General features: G+C 36.8%; 3 protein-coding genes across 4 annotated transcripts; 1 reads left to right on the top strand and 2 right to left on the bottom strand.

The window, feature by feature from the left end:
- Positions 1–216: 216 nt before the first annotated feature.
- LOC309504728 (protein eva-1 homolog C) lies at positions 217–5,885 on the bottom strand. 2 transcript variants are annotated; one of them, XM_082177977.1, is made up of 8 exons: positions 5,028–5,885; positions 2,834–3,036; positions 2,601–2,724; positions 2,367–2,519; positions 2,064–2,207; positions 1,898–1,969; positions 1,198–1,278; positions 217–845 (listed from the first exon to the last, which is right to left on the bottom strand). In XM_082177977.1, exons 1-8 carry the CDS (start codon positions 5,119–5,121, stop codon positions 457–459), a joined length of 1,260 nt encoding a protein of 419 aa, XP_082034103.1. In that variant the 5' UTR covers positions 5,122–5,885; the 3' UTR covers positions 217–456. The 2 variants fall into 2 exon arrangements, with proteins under 2 accessions (XP_082034103.1, XP_082034104.1); XM_082177978.1 differs by lacking the exon at positions 1,198–1,278 and having other exon boundaries at positions 5,028–5,877.
- A 2,724-nt stretch (positions 5,886–8,609) lies between these two features.
- Positions 8,610–15,184, top strand: clic2 (chloride intracellular channel 2). The gene is made up of 6 exons (XM_082177388.1): positions 8,610–8,824; positions 11,164–11,273; positions 12,656–12,781; positions 13,487–13,587; positions 14,144–14,313; positions 14,422–15,184. Exons 1-6 carry the CDS (start codon positions 8,771–8,773, stop codon positions 14,578–14,580), a joined length of 720 nt encoding a protein of 239 aa, XP_082033514.1. The 5' UTR covers positions 8,610–8,770; the 3' UTR covers positions 14,581–15,184.
- Positions 15,045–16,907, bottom strand: urp1 (urotensin-related peptide 1). The gene is made up of 5 exons (XM_082177389.1): positions 16,695–16,907; positions 16,167–16,268; positions 16,035–16,075; positions 15,816–15,921; positions 15,045–15,575 (listed from the first exon to the last, which is right to left on the bottom strand). Exons 1-5 carry the CDS (start codon positions 16,876–16,878, stop codon positions 15,544–15,546), a joined length of 465 nt encoding a protein of 154 aa, XP_082033515.1. The 5' UTR covers positions 16,879–16,907; the 3' UTR covers positions 15,045–15,543.
- Between the last annotated feature and the right edge of the window lie 43 nt (positions 16,908–16,950).

Raw genomic sequence — 16,950 nt, 5'->3', positions numbered from 1 at the left:
TTTCTATAAATGTCAAATAGACCATCAAACGGATAGGGCTGATGCATGTCCTTTTGGTTGCATAATGTTTTCTTTAGAAGGATAAACAATATGTTGCAACTTTTACATTTATTCCAGCACAATATAAATTCAAACCAAATCCCTGGTTGGCTGTGTTTGATAAGTAGGCTACGCAAATATATTTTATTTTCAATGTGCACACAACATCCAAAGAAATCACACCTCGCTCATTTATTAAACCAGTTCGAATTATACATGAAAATGTACACATAAATACAGTCTATTCATAAAACACAAGCAGGTGGGCTTGATAAGGATGTCACAGATGTCATTTGTGTTATGCATTTGAGATCCAGACAATATAATCTTATCATTCATGTTAAATAGTAGAATATAATTAGTGTTTGTTTTATTAAAGAAAACATTCATCAATCAGATTGGCAGAGAACATCAAGATCAGGCAGAGGAGGTTTTGATTTTGTGCATGGCATAAGGGCTGGAGTTGATATGTGGCCAGATGTCTCCATTTGGCATCTCAGGTTTGTCCTCATCCCTTCTCTCTTCCATCACCACTGTCATTATCATCTCTTGGTTGAACATGTCTGGCGTGCGATACGGGCGCGCAAGGTGGCGAAAAGAAGAACGCAAGGAGGCGTCATCGTCATCAAAATCATCTATTAGTCCTCCCTGTGACCTGTGGGAGGACTTTAGCTCATCTCCTAGCTCAGACGCCAAATCTTTCAGATCTCGAATCAGGGTGGATTTGAGACCGAACAAACACAGCAAGAAGAACAGACCAGCACATATACCAGAGACAAAGTATAAAGCCACTGTCTCCGGAAGACCTTGGGGAAATGGAAAAGAGAGGCCTAATTAACATTTAAAATGTAATAAACAATACATTCAACAATGAAGAGGAGAAGAGATTAAAAAAGTAATTAGTAAAATGCTACCACACTTAGTAAATGAGAAGGCCATTGCTGACTGCTGATGTTAGCAAACCACTAAGAAAGATGAATTGTTTTTGCTTTGATTTTTTAAATTACTTTCATGTTACTGGTACATGTACTGAACATTTATGTTTGTATTTAAAAAAAATGAATAAAACCAAAAAAATTAAAAAGTAAAGTGAATACTAAGTAAAAATGGCACCAAATCATTTGAACATTCTGGGATCAGGCCACACATCTAACGTACCCTGGATCTGGGAAAAGATTTCCAGAGAGTTGGTGAAAATGTTTTGTGGTCTGGACACACCGGGGCCAGTATACCACCCTCCTGTGAAGGGGGGGAGAGGGGATTGGATCCCGCAGTCAGCAGGACCAACAACCAATGACTGACAGTTATATTATATGAGTCACACGGTTGTGGTCAAAATGTTACATAATACCTTGAAAAAATGTGCAAAATGTTAATAATTTTAACAAAATAAGAAGGATAATAAAAATGTTTGCTGCTGATTTTATACAACTGACCCCATTCAAAAGTTGACTGTAAATGCATCTTGTTGCCTTTTTTAGCATTAGTGTTTTCAGTTTTCACCTTTTGCAATAGTTCTTTATGAATCCTTAGTGTGAAAAGATGAATCTCAAAATCATACAGTCACTGGAAAGGATTCAAATTTGCAGAAGATGCTGGAAAACAAAAAAACCCTGACATTTTTATGATCCCTCTTATTTTGTTAAAATTATTAACATTTTACTGATTCTGCAAGGTACATGTGAACTTTTGACCACAATTGTATATCTCTCCTGTCATATTTTCATTTGCAATACTAACACATGGAATAAGTCGCAGTTATTATGTTAAAATCATCTTTTTAATACAAGCCAGTTTAATACAATGAAAATTAGCTTAGCAATGAAGATCATTTACACCATAAACTCCTTTTTCTTACCATGCGTATAGTCAGAGAGCAAGAAAGGATCTGTGTTTCCACGTCCAACATCTTCCAGTAGATACCGTGGTACTTAAATGCACAACAGCAACAAAGAAAGTGTTTTTACGACTGCTTCAACAGTGAATAAGTTGATCATAGTTTTTCGAAACCTCTTGAAACTCACCGCATGTGAAGGAAACTCGCAAGTGCTTTCTGGTGCCAGGGAAACAGGGGTCTCCAAAACCCTGAGCATCAGCCAAAACAGAGCAGTTCGTCCTGCCATGACACTTCCTTGACACCCTCCTCAAGGCTGACGGAGACAAGCACTCTAACAGGAAACATAATCTCATCAAATGAATGACCATGATCTCATCAAATGAATGACCATGATCTTATCAAATGAATTTGAACACATATTTTACTGCCTCTTCTGTTGTGGCAAAATATTCCCACTAGATGGAAGAAGTGTGTTATTTTATTCTCAGACCTATGTCCGTTTTTGTTTTAGCCTCTTGAGGGCACTCAAGACTGTCGTGCTCCAAGTGGCCAAACGTGGCTGAATAGATGGCCAGAACCGTGTCATTCTTACAGGCCAGCTTCAGCCGCTCATTCTCACACACTGTTTTCGAGCGATGATGCTCTGTGGAGAAGGAAAATCATTGATGTGCTGCTCGGTTACAATCTCGCTAAAGTGAAGCACAATAAACAGTAGGCGTCTCACCAGGCTTGCACTTGTAGGAGACAATGATGTATTTGCTGGTTTCAGGGCAGGGATCTTGACCAAACACAGGACTCACCACAGGAATCTGACACTCCCATCGATCCTGGCACTCAGACATCACTTTCTGGCCATGAAAACACATTCTGACTGAAATTCATTATCAATCATTATGAGTTTTATACTGGAGATTTTTGACTAGAATTAAAGAATGAGTAAATGCAGATCAATGATACCTGAATGGCTGTGGTTGATATACAGTCAGTGTTTTCCTCTGTTATGTTTGGGTTTGCGTGTGGGCATAGATATGGACTCGGGACACGGCGTCCATAAAACGCTGAGAGGACAGCCACAGATGTTCTAGTAGGGCATTTGATGGTCAGCGTCTCTCCATCACATGCATGGGCAGTGTGGTTCTTCAGGATCCTGTGGAGGTAATCTAAGGGGGAAAATAGACTGATGTACGCAGACAGCTTTTAAAGTGATCTAAACATCAGTTGAGCATCACTGTTGCTGAGTAGAGGCACTGCTCAGCATACAGACAAGGCATTGTAAATGCATTTAGAGAACCCACTACACAACAGCATTGTTGACCACAATTGTACACTTATAGTGTAAATCGAGCAATGTGACAATGGACAAACCAACTCCCGCACTTATCTTTTCTTGCAAATGCAAATGTGGTTGACATTATGATGTCTTCTTAGGTACTATGAGTGCTGTTTTTATCTTACAAATACAGTTATACAATAACAGAGATTTCCAACTGGTGGGTCGGAAGACTCGGAACCCAGGACAGGAAAATAAAATAAAATGAAATGATAATAATTTTGCCCTTGGTGTGCCTATGCAGTTATTAATAAAAGTTGATTAATAATTAACTTATTAATGTTTCTTATTGATTATTAAACATTAATAATAATGTTTTTTTATGGGACTGGATGATAATTGGTAATAATGCATTTCTTGATAGGCCAAGTATTATTAATATATTTCAGTGTTTTAAGCACGTTTGTTCTAAAATAACATAAATAAATTATTTTGGGGATTCTAAAAAAGATATATAGACAATCATAAATCAACTTTATCAATGAAAAGTTTAAAAAGTCAATAAAATTAAAATTTCAAGTTAAGCTGCTATTGATTTATTGTTTCTTTTGAAAATGTTATATTTCAAATACTGCAGTGAAAGAGAGAGGCAGAGGTCAGGGACAGCCATGTAGTCAGAGGAAATGACCCCTAAAATATTTGAAAGCGGTCTGCACTGCAGATTTGAGATTTTAAGTAATACTGTTTTTATTGCATTTTCTTAAACACTTACACAACAATGTACATCACATGTCTGTAACATCACATATAATGTACAAAAAAAAAAACAAAAAAAAAAACACCAGGGCTCATATTACATGAAAAGTGCAATAGCACAAACCAACATTGGATAATAAAGTATGTACTTTGGAAGACAGAGTTAACAGTACACTGCAATCAATAATAGCCACAGATAAGATAAATAAAATAAAATAGGATTAGTGCAAATTAAAATGTATTTTCAAATGAATATAATACCTAATCAAGCATTTTGTTCCTCCTCTATTATATTGTTCGCAGATTTGAGATTTAAATGTCATGAAGTGGACAACCTGAACGAGGGACAGTGCAGAACATTTCCCTCTCTAGATGCATTTTCTCTTTCTTATCCTCCACTTTTCCACACAGCTCAGGTTTCAAGCTTGTCATGTTTTTAACATGCCCTAGCCTATTCAGTATGTTCCTTCATTGGACCATATCTTTGAGTATTCAATGAGAAGGAACTGGATCAAGGGTAATGTCTGGCCCGTACCTCTCTCTTGGGTTAGGCCATTCTGCATCTGTAGAGCCCTCTGTTATGCAGTGCCAGGCACAGACACACTCACAAATAAACACAATGAGCTATTCTTGGCTGATTATCACTCTTGAAGCCATTATGTATTGTATAGGGGGGAGATACAGAAACACAGTCAGAAACAATTAAATCAAGAAGCCAACATGTGTCACTGAAATGCCTGAAGTAATCAAAATATAAAATGCATGAATACAGTTTTCTGACTTTTTACCTATATAAACACTGCTGTTGGACTTATATTTGTGGATTAGTGTATTCGATTGTATTTGCCCCGAACATATTATACACTTTGTCAACCAGCTTCAACACAAAATGTTTGTCTTTGGTTCAGAATGGGTTAATGTTGCCTTGCCTTCCGATATGGATTGTGCTCAAACAATAGAAGAGGAAGGGACACCCATCTCTCTTAAGCTGATGCTCTACAGATTGTTGACAAAGACTATGTAAAAGACAAAATACGGAATGTTCTCTTTCCTTTGGGAGTTACGCTCCAAGAGAGCATGCAGTATTTCCTCTATCACAGCCAAAAATTCGAGAAAAACACTTACCAGAGAAATCTGGAGCTGATGAGGATTGCCCTGTTTTGACAGCTAGGGCAAATGAGAGGAAACACCAGGACCAACAAGAGCTCCATAGAGACATAGTGCACAACGCACATTACGAACCGCTGTGATTTTTAACTTGGAGAAGTTGTTTGGCTGTTTACTGCCCTCTGACTTCTGACCAGGAGAAAAGGGTCAATGGTGACATTGTGCTGAGTGGAGAACAAGCTCTCTTTCAACAGCACTGACACTGACACACATTTGTCTCATTGCACTGTTTAGACAGTTGTCATGCTTGTTTTCCATTTATTTATCAAAAGGGCTTTTTGAGGTGACAAGGTTCACACGTCTGTTTAATAAGTAGCCACCCTGATGATAATAAATGTAGTTTCTAGTCAAATGTACTTCAAAAATCACTTTCTTAATCAGTATTTTAGTCTTGTTTGAAGTAAAAACAAGTTAAATTAACCTAATAGTTTTCACATATTGTTCATATACATCTATCTAAATGTAGATGTAGATGTTCTTTTGAACTAATCCTGAAAAAAAAAAATCATCATGCTTTACACTAAATTTACACTAAATTATTAATTAGCCAAACTATTTTCAACACTGATAAAATAGTAATAAAATAAAATAGAAAAACATTTCTGGAGGGTGACGTAATAGCTGTAAAATGTTTGTTTTCTTGAGTTGATCTTGTTTTAAGGATGTTTAATTTTTACTGGAAAAAAAGATAAATACTGAATAAGACTTGCAGTTTTTGTGTAAAGAGTCACGCATTAAATCAGATTTCTCTCCGTTTCTCTTCAGTAAGAAAAACTTCAAAACAAAACATAGTCTTGCTGAGCTTGACGGTTTTGTTTCCTTTGCTTGCATTTATGTATAACGACAGAAGTGGGTCCTCATGATCAACATTGGGGTCCTGTTTAGGGAGATAAAGCAAGGATTTTCCAAGCTGTGTGTTCCCAGCTGCTGGATGTCCTGTAGATAGCCTATCATTTCAGGATAAGTGCTTCCTCACTCAGCTCGAGGAAGAGAGAGGTCAGTGGTTAGTGAGCACATCACATTTCTCTCTATTCCAGAAATACTGAAAAGTAACTCTGTTGCCACTAAATACATTGCTGGTAAATATGAGTTGTCAGTCTGCTATCTCTATAAAAACCGTGTGTTTTCTGAACATGCAATGAATATTGAGCAGAGGTCAGAAAACATGTAGGGCTTTTTATATAGTGCATCTTAGCTTTCTCAGCACTTTGTCAATTTAATCACCCTCCCCAAGTTAAAGAACCACAACCCCCACATATGAGATCGGTCTGATGCCTGAGAGGAATGTTTGTGATTTAAATTGGAACTGTGTTGAGTATGGAACAAATGCTGTACAATAATGTGCTGACCTTTGACATGTTTGCTTAGTGATTGCAGTGGTAGCATCAGATTAGAGGCTTACTATTTTGAGTTGTTACAGCTCATCATCTCCATGGTGATTTCTTGTTTGGTGGTATATATGTGGTGGCGCAGTACTGTATGTTAACAGGAAAGAGAAGCTAGCATGGACTGAAACAGCTCAGATCGGTTACTCATAATATCCTGTTGGCTTCAGGAGGAGGGAGTAGGCTACACTGGGTAAACTGGCATGGCTGATGGCACATTTCCTGTGCTAGCCGAAGTAGAACTAGCTTAATTTCCTGGATTTGTAAGGAGTTTCCATGTCAGGCTCTTTCTTTGTATATACAGCATAATCACCAGCCTTTTACTTAAAGGGATAGTTCACCTCAAAATAAACATTTTGTTATAATTTACTCTCATGTCATTGAAAACCGTTTCTTCTTCTTCTATGGAACACCAATGAAGATATTTAGTAAAGTAAACTAAATTATAGAGACCATGGGCTGACCATCTCCACCATTATAATTTGCTTTACTATATTGATGTACATTACAAAAAATAATGCTTTAAAAAATCTTGACAGACATGGTCATTCACTATCACAGCTTGAACATTCATCAAACACTCATCAAACATGAGAACACATTCTCACCCCAAATCGTCACTTTTTCGTCACTTTCAACCATGCTTCAATATCCGACGCACAAAGCACCCTTTAGCGTCCATATGTGACGCTTCGGTTATGGGTAGGTTTAGGTATGTGGTAGGGTTATGCGTCTCATATGGACGCTAAAGGTTGCTTTGTGCGTCGGATATTGAAGCATGGTTGAAAGTGACGAAAAAGTGACGATTTGGGTATGAGAACGGGCTGAACATGAGGGTAAATGATGAAGGAATTTTCATTTTTAGGTGAACTATCCCTTTAAAAGTGTCTGCAACCACTTTTAAAAGTATTTGTGAGGAAAGAACAAAGCAATTATTTGCTTTCTTTGGTTTCTTGATGTGTCTTCTTTTTGCGGTAATATTGTTTCAGACTAGTGTGAATTCCCCAAAATTGTGCAATAAAACCCCCTCAATACAACATCTGCTGAATGAGGAAATGAAACTCTTTAGGGATTGAAAACAATTATGTAAGAATGGCATTCTGTCATTAAAATGTCTGTTTTATAGTGCTGGTGTACGAGATGAATTTTAGTTTAAGTTTGTGTAAGATATGAATTCTGTAAGTTGTTCTAAGAGTCTTTCCAGGTTAATATGCTCAATTATAAGGGGAAGCATAGATGACGGAATTGTTTCCTCTGACTCAACATGACTGCATAGGGAATGAGGGGGACTATTTGTTTAAAGAGAACCCATCCCTGGAGAATGATCACATACCCACACCCTCATTTGTCTACTCACACACACAACTGTGTATCTTAGCAATATATTTCTAATGTTTTATTATGCACTATAGACTAACCCTTACATACTCCCCCTACTCATATGAGAAATCTGTAAAACAAAACAAAACAAAACAAAACAAAACAAAACAAAACATAATTTACCTGATTTATTAATCATTATTCCAATGGAGGAAATCCCCAAATGTCCCCCAAGGGATTTAGCTCATTTTGGGGTTGAAAAACACACAAAAACCACATGGGATTTGCTTTCTGCTGTGCCTCAACTGATATCAAAAGTGATATTAGGTTTTGGCAGGGGTTACTGGAAGTTAGAAAACTTCCAGAGAAGTGTAGATAATAATGAAAGAGCAGAATGAGTCAGAATTCCAAATGGCCCCTAGAAGGAAAAAAAGACTGAAACAGAGAAGAGCAAGTACCTTCGCTCTGTTGTCTGACATGCGAGAGCAATTAAATATCTTCTTTAAAATAATGTTAGCAGTTCATGTTCATGTATAGTAAAACAGCCTCTCCATTACACATCTGAAAGGGGCACATAGTGATTGAACATATGGGAGAGAGGAATGTTAGTGAGAGGTAGAAGTGTTAATAGTCTGTATGAATGGAATGTGGTCCCTGCTTCACGTCTGCGATAACCCTGTGACGTTTCTCCTGAGTGTAAGTGCGTGCTGGATAAAATGAAAAGCTATTTTTGAGCTCTCTGACACAGCCTGGCAGCACAGTTATATAGTTAGGGTCACGCCCATCCTCTCTAGCCTCCCTCCCTCCTGACTTTTAAAGTGTGTTTGGGGAGGGAGAAAGCATAAAGCAAGAGTCTGACCAACTTTCATCTCCGAACACTTGCACACATTACAGCCGTGTACCAATCTTTGGGGGAACTTCTACTGTCTGGTTGATTTGTGGAATAATTTTCACAGAGGTCTGGAATTATCAAAGTCTTTTTCCTGCAGGAAAGAAATGGCACTCAGACAAGACTCAGATAAAGAACCACGCATTGAGCTCTTCATAAAGGTCAGTTGTTCAATGTTAAAATTAAGCATTTTAATTCCAATAAAGTAACTACATGTTCAGGTGTAGGATCAAATAATATTAAATATAAGAATAATTTAAATAGAAAAATAAATAGTTCAAATAAGCCACTAATCTGAATATTGATCAAGTTCAACATTATGTAATCCTTACTGTTGGAATAGAGATGTTAAACTTAATAATTTTAGCCTTTGATCAAAATGTTGTAGTTAATAATATAGTTTATGATGCACCGTTTGCCTCTTATTTTCCAGTGTATGTAATTTTCTAATAGACGAGACAATATTCTACTTAACATTCTGAAAAAATAATAAAAGGCTTGTGACTATACATGAGCCTGTTGCCAAAAGTTATTTTGTTGAATAGTACTCTACAAAGACACCATGAACCAAGATCTTCCAGTGCTCTATCAGTGCTTTTTGTCCATTTGGGCACCATGAATCAGAGGTTGATTTGGGCGTTTACAGTCAATTCAGTTAACATATGCAATACTGTAGACTGGATAGTATGTTTGATATGCAACTGTTCGCCTTTACGCTTCTCTTTATCAGAACAGATGCACAGACAGCATTGGGATCATCTTATCACCACACATGCACACGCACTGAAAGACTGACAGCTCTTGGATCCCTGTCGTCACACCCATAAACACGCGTACGTTTCCTATAGATCCCATTACCAGTTTACCAGTTGAACTACAGTTCATTAACTAAATGAGTAGAATATGAATGTGTGGTGACCTTTAGATCCTAAAGATAATCAAAGCTTTGTAGATGGTCACCATTTATTACAGAAGTTATGTATATAGTCCAGCTGTTTGTGTTCTTATTTTAATGCGTATTATGGACGGTAAGCATTGTTCAGGTCTGTTATCTCCCTCTTCTAGACAATTCCTGCTTTTCCTCTCTTTGGATCTTTTGAATTTTACTCCCACACCCACACAATACATGGACTATTTATGTCCTATTCTTTTTAAAGGGAGGGACACATTTATTTAAAAATAAAAGCAATCAACATTAATAATAATTAATAATAGGCCGCTGGATCTGAGAGAACCCAAACATGTTTAAATATTTTAAGAACATTGCTATGTTTACTCACACTTAAGAAAATGGTTTATTCAGGGGGAATTTTGTGCAGAAAGTAGCAATCTGAAACACCATGTAAACACAAGCGTTGTTTACTTATGCTACTTTCACGGCCCAAAAGAAGGAAGGATTTTTCCGTACTTATTTTGCACAGGTGTTTTACCTGTAATTTGAATGACTTGTTGCATTGTGTTGTGTTTTAGGGTTAAAGGAAATGTCTGTAAACTTAATGGATAGTGTCCTGGCAGAAAATCATCAGTCCCTTTTCTGCTTTTACTGGTTTTTTTTTTTACAGAATTGAGATAAAACAGTTTAAAATACCTGGATTTCTGTCATGTAAAAGCATAAGAGACATTCTTACATAAAATTCTTAGTGAAATTTGAAGTGCTAGTACTGACATTAAATTCTGTTCTTTGAACTTGAAGTCATTATATAAGAATGGTTTCTGCTTTTACTGTATTTTTTATCAAATAGATGCAATCTGGGTGAGCATAAGAGACTTCTTTCAAAAACATAAAAAGATCTTATCTATATTCACATAGCGCAAATGCCATTTGTGTCCTACGCAGTTTTTTAGCAATAACCAGTGTGTGTAAACATAATGATATCATAATATCAGTTTCCTGAAACTTCACACTTTAGTTTTCTCATATTATCTTATGATATAACCGATGTGTTGAACCTTAAAGTAATGTCTGCCTCTACTGGGTTTTGATTAAGAAGATGGTTCACCAAAAAATGTACATTCTGTCATCATTTACTCGTCCTTATGTCGTTCCTGACTTTTTTCCTTCTGCAGAATACTAGGGTCCAAACTGTCAGTTTATGGACAACAAACAAACAAACAAAATAAATAAAATACTGATACATCCTTCAAATATATTTTATGCTCAACAGAAGATAAGGTCATACAGGTTTGAAACATGAAGGTGAATTTATAATGACAGACTTCATTTTTGGGTGAACTATCCTTTTAAGTCAGAAAAACACATGAAAAGAACTGAAAGACTAAATAAATGTTAATTTCAAATGTATTATTCATATTTTATACATACAGGGTCTCTGCTGGGACACAAAACAGAAAAAAACAGTCCAGTTAATTTGAACAAAACATGAGGGTTAAGGAAATCTATAATGTGTGTTTCTCGGTCTACATGTAGGCTATATATAACCTTGTGTCTGGTCTGTGAAACTTTGATACTGACCATGGATTTCTCTTTTTTTTTCTCAAGGCGGGTCATGATGGAGAGAATGTGGGGAACTGTCCCTTCTGCCAGAGACTCTTCATGGTTCTTTGGCTGAAAGGAGTCAAGTTCACAGTAACCACCGTTGACATGAGGAAGTAAGCATCACTTTAAGTTTTCATTTCACTGAAACAGTAAGGCCATGGATGGAATTTATGCATATTCTATGCACAGGCCTATGCTTGAACATCCAGGGGGGCCCAATTACAATGAGGAGAAATAATACAATTATTAGTATTATTTATTTCAGTCTAATGCTAAAACTCTGTAAGACAATAACTTTGTAAATTAATACCATTTAAAATATAATCGCTGTCTGTGAGTTTTGCAAATATTTAACAGATGAAAAGTATAAAAACAGCTTGTGACTAAACCTCGTAACTCCATTGGCTCCTCAAACTGTCGGTAAAACCTCATAACTCCACCCCGCCTCAATCTTGAATGAAGTGTGCAAACATTTTGGTGGACCGTCTTGCTTGTTTGCAATGCAAAGGCAAATAAAGAACTGGTTGTTTGAATAAGTACAGCGTTTTCTAAACTTAAAAAACACTATAAATAATGTCTAAATGATTTGAGGAGCGGAGAAGAGTGTCGTAGTCTAGCATTTGCCGAGTCAGTGCCAATACTAAATGAAGTTTTATGTAACAAAGTTCGGGAGGAGCAGGTTCAGGTAATCAACCAATCAGCACAAGAGGAAGCCGGTATGAATAAAGCCTTTCCTCACCTCTGTCTCATGTCAAGTTTCACAGCATCCCTCCACCACCCCATCACCTCACTCTCGGCTGGTTTCTATCCCAGTAAAAAGGGGGAGTACTCTGGGTTCGGGCCAAATTCCGAGCTCGGAGCCCTCCCCCGGACAGCATGCCAAATACGCTTAAAATACTACATCTGATTTCATGTACGTGTGAACTTGTGAAACATGGGATGTTGGCCACACATAGCTTCAGCTAAACTTCATAATCTGTAAGTTGATGAAAATTTAATTTATGCACTTACTTAATTCATTCACTTACTGCCTCAGATGTGATTCTAATGACGGGGATACAATTATTTTGTCTGTCACATTATGAGGTAAACCCGGCCCTGGGTAAGGCTATCAACTGGAATGGAATTCAGTATACAAATAGTGAAATCTGAGGAATTCTGGACTAGCATGCGAGATGTGATAACACCAGGGGCGGTCAAAGTACAGCAGGTGTACTACAAACAGGATGAAGGGAGTGTGAACTTTCCCATTGCCCTGTTCCCATCTAGGCCTAATTCTTCAAAAGCAAATGCAACTTTCATGTACTTAGCAGCTGAACACTCCTATATCCGTGTGCTTTGAGTGCTAAATGAGTTTAATACTATATTAAAGAAGCATTCATCACTTTAAGTCTCATTGAAAGACTATCTGTAAACAATAAATGACTTCATATTGACCATGTCCGCACCCTGTGGTTTACACTCCCTCTGCTCTGCTCCACCCTGTGTTGTTTAGGAAGCCAGAAGAGCTGAAGGATTTAGCTCCAGGTACCAACCCTCCTTTCCTCCTGTACAATGGCACGCTGAAGACTGACTTCATAAAGATCGAAGAGTTCCTGGAGACCACACTCGCCCCTCCTCGGTATTGTGCTTGTCTGTGAGCTCATGTAATGCTACTGTATATCAAACATTGGCTTCACACAAAAGCCTTTCACAATGAGACATTATTCTAGTGTTGTTCTGTCATAAGTCGCATGACTGCACTCATTTAAGTAATATCTAATCTGACACAATGACATTCCTGTGACATTGAAATCATCAATTTCAAAGACTATCCTCCCGGAGTCCCGGTATACTTCAGAATAGTTCTTGCTGATCTTTTAAAAAAAAATTCCAAAGAAGCATGGATTAAAATGATAAAAAGTGATAGTAAAGACATTTATAATGTTACAAAAGATGCTGTTCTTTCGAACTTTCTAAGAATTCTGGAAAAATTTATCAGGGTTTCCACAAATATATCAGGCAAATCAGCATATTATAATGATTTCTGAAGGATCATGTGACACTGAAGACTGGCATAATGAAAATTCAGCTTTGCCATCACAGGAATAGATAACCTTTTAAAACATTTTTTATCAAACAAATGCAGCCTTGGGGAGCATAAGACACTTATTTCTGACCCCACACAGTAGTGTATAACAGACTATGTGTGACATTTTTAACATGCATTATATGGATGAGCTTAAGTGTTTTTTTGAGTGTCAGTATTATCATGTGAATGATGGATGTGTATCTTTTAGGTATGTGATGACTGGCTTTAAATATTTCCTCTGTCTTATCCTATCAGCTATCCTCATCTCAGCCCCCGCTACAAAGAGTCATTTGATGTTGGTGCTGACATTTTTGCCAAGTTTTCTTCATATATCAAGAACAGCCCAAACAATGCCTGTGAGTTACAACACCTATATATTACATTTTAAATATATAAAAACCAGCATGATTGTGTGAAACTGCAACAGTTAGATTCAGAAGAAATTAATTTAGAAAAACTTACATTTTAGACACGATGTTGCGAAAATATTTCCAAAAAGCAGAATTGTTGCATTGAATCATTCATAACAAGATTCGCTTGTGCCGTTTCTAAATGAATCAGAATTTTAAAACGAATCGGTTGAATGAACGAATGGTTTAGTGACTCATAAATACAGTAATTTGTCGCCACTTACTGGTGTAACGATGTAACCTGCAGAAAGAGTCCATGAAAATACTAATGGAAAATACACACCACTGACTGGAAGCTGAGTGATACAAGCAGTAAAAATAAATAAATAAATACATTTTCTCTGTCATGATCAGTATAGTTTTAGAAACAACATATGTCTATTGACTTAATCAGATTCATGCATTGACACTTACATAATAGAACAACAGAACAAAGTCTGAATATAAATATGAATAAATATGAATATCTCTGAATATTTTTCTCTTCTATTTGATTCCTCAGTCCAAGAAAAAGCCTTATTGAGGGAGTTCAAGCGTCTGGATGACTATCTGAATACTCCACTTCAGGACGAGCTCGATCAAAACATCAGCGAATCCACAAGAAAGTTCCTTGACGGCAACCGCCTGACACTGGCAGACTGCAACTTGCTACCAAAGCTGCACGTCATCAAGGTGATACGCCTCTGTGGTTCACAGACACACACATACACAGGCCTCTATAAAGCTGTTTCATTTTAAATACATAATTATGATGTGTTCCTTTTCTTTTTGGTTTTGTAGGTTGCTGCCAGGAAGTACTGCAGTTTTGAGATTCCTGCTCAGTTCACTGGAGTGTGGCGTTACCTGCAGAATGCACGTGAGAGAGAAGAGTTCAGCCAGACCTGTCCAGCTGACATTGAAATTGAGAAAACCTATCTGAGTGTGGCCAAGAGGAACTGAACTTCAGATTATTGAGGACATAAGGGGTTAAATGTTTAAATAGTGTAAATAGTTTAACATTTCAGTTTATAGGCATATAGTTCACAGTTATAAATATATTAGCAACACAAAAGGCACACTGACTGAACACAGTTTGCTTATGCACTTTCATTGTGCCTGTGATCTCAGAGCCCATTGGATTTACTAGGATACTTTTGAGTGACTGCTACTGTCAAACAGTCTTTATTTGGGTAGTTTTAGAAGTTATGGGATCTTTTGCAAACGATCTTGAGCACAACAGGCGAGTTGTGCTTTTAACAGAATGTAACATTTTTGTGCATAATGTATATATGTATTTTACGTTCATTATGGCATATTCGGTTTTATGTATATCTTTTAATCATCTGTAAGAATGAGTTGAAAACACAAATGTGCGGTCAAATCATGTGCAGTACATGAATCAATGAGTATTGCGTCAGTAATGGTTGTTTTGTATTAAAGGTTATTGTGGCAGATGTACTGAGTGGCGCAAACACCATTGTTAGACATCACGATTGTTTAAAAAAGAGATTAAACTGCTTTCTTTCAAATTTTACTTAAAATAAAATGTATATCATACATATCACCACTTTGTCTTTCTCTTTTCATGTGAATGTCAAGCATATATAGAGCTTTGGTGAAAGATGGTGATGACTGGATTGAAAAACAAAACAAAAATACACAATATTACAACTGATCTGTTTTTACCTAGACTATATTTATTTTACAGTTGCAATTCTAGGTCAGTTTTCATTTATGATAAAAAATACATTCATATTCCTGTTAGATTACTTTATATATCTATATATAAATATAAAACAATATTCACAATGTCAAAGGGCAGCTGAATGGATATTTATGGGGGGAAACAAAGGCATACATTTTAAGTGTTTGTACATGAAGGGATGTTAGGCTGGTCCTCTGTCCATCTCAGCCGATTCATTCCTAGTTTGTAACGCAATATTTCCAAAAACAGGCTGTAAAGGGAAGGGCAAAAAAACTTTGATTAGTAATATAATAATGACATAAAGCCATTGTGTCATCCTTGACATTCTTTATATGAATAAAATCAGCATTACATAATTGTTTTAACATTTTCTAAAACCTTGTCTCTTATTATTTTATGACTTTGAAAGTGTTTTGAGTATACATTGATATTTATACACACTACCGTACATATGTATATATAATCTGCACTACATATATAGGAACCTCACCTCTCTTATTGTTTTTGGGCAAGCTTTGCTCAGATCGTAGATAGCCTTGAGAACGCAGGTTATCAGCTGCTGCTAGTTTTAAAACAACTGCTTTTAAGTCATCCACCTAAAGACACAGACCAGACATACTGTTTCAGTATCACACAAGAAACAAAGAAAGAAAGACAGACAGAAAAAAAGAAAGAATTGTAAATTCATTTACAAAGAGACTGATCATACCATGGTATTCATTTTCTCTTGCTGCAAAATTTCTTTTGTACCTAGAAAGACAGAAAAAGTGAAAACGGTATCCTTTCTAATAACATGATGAATGTTATCTAAATAACAAGTGTCCAAGAGTCCCTGTCTCACCTCTCTGGATCAGGACAGGGAGGACAGTTTTGATGTCCCTTTGCTCTGTTAAATCATTGCTTTGTCTCTCCTCGACCTCTGCCACCAGTTTCTGAATCAGTTCTGCGAAACAAAATGTCATATTTTGGTAATAATTTTAAATTATTTACAAAAAAAGAAAAGAAAAAATATTAAATTACAAGTCAATACATTTAAAAAACAACAAAAAAAACTCTAGTTTGAATTTCCTCAATTGTCCAAAAACAGATGTCCCTTCTGTTTCAAGTTAAATGTCTATTTTTAAAAGGTGCAGTGGAAAGATTAAATTGTCATAATAAAATCAAGCTCATGGGTGTTTATAAAATGTTCCCTATACTGCCTTTCACCACTTCCTTTTCATTACATTTACTTTGGAAGCAGAAGAGACATTAAGCAATCAGCAATGTCTATAAATGTACAAGTCGCAGTTACTCCACAAGAGCTTCATCATACATTTACAACAAACATCATGAGCTTGCCAACTTCTCAAAAGCACAGAGTTGATCTCACCTTCCTGCTGTGGCAGTGCCGTGTCTGAGTATAGAGGCAGAGCATGAGTTCTCCGCGCAGAGCAAACCACAGCCAGAATGTAGAGCAGTGCCAAGGACAACATGTTGAGAGGATCACGGGTGACTTCAGTCTTCAGTGCTCTTGCCCCAGCCGGCATCTTCAGTTTTATATCATCCGAGGCCATCTATCCTGAAGGGATCAATACTGCTCATGTCACCCCATCCCAGTGTTAATGGTTTTGACGTGATGTCCTCTC

Source organism: Leuciscus leuciscus, assembly GCF_965113295.1.
Source record: "Leuciscus leuciscus genome assembly, chromosome: 8".
NCBI lineage: Eukaryota > Metazoa > Chordata > Actinopteri > Cypriniformes > Leuciscidae > Leuciscus > Leuciscus leuciscus.
This window is presented reverse-complemented; position numbering and strand designations above follow the sequence as displayed.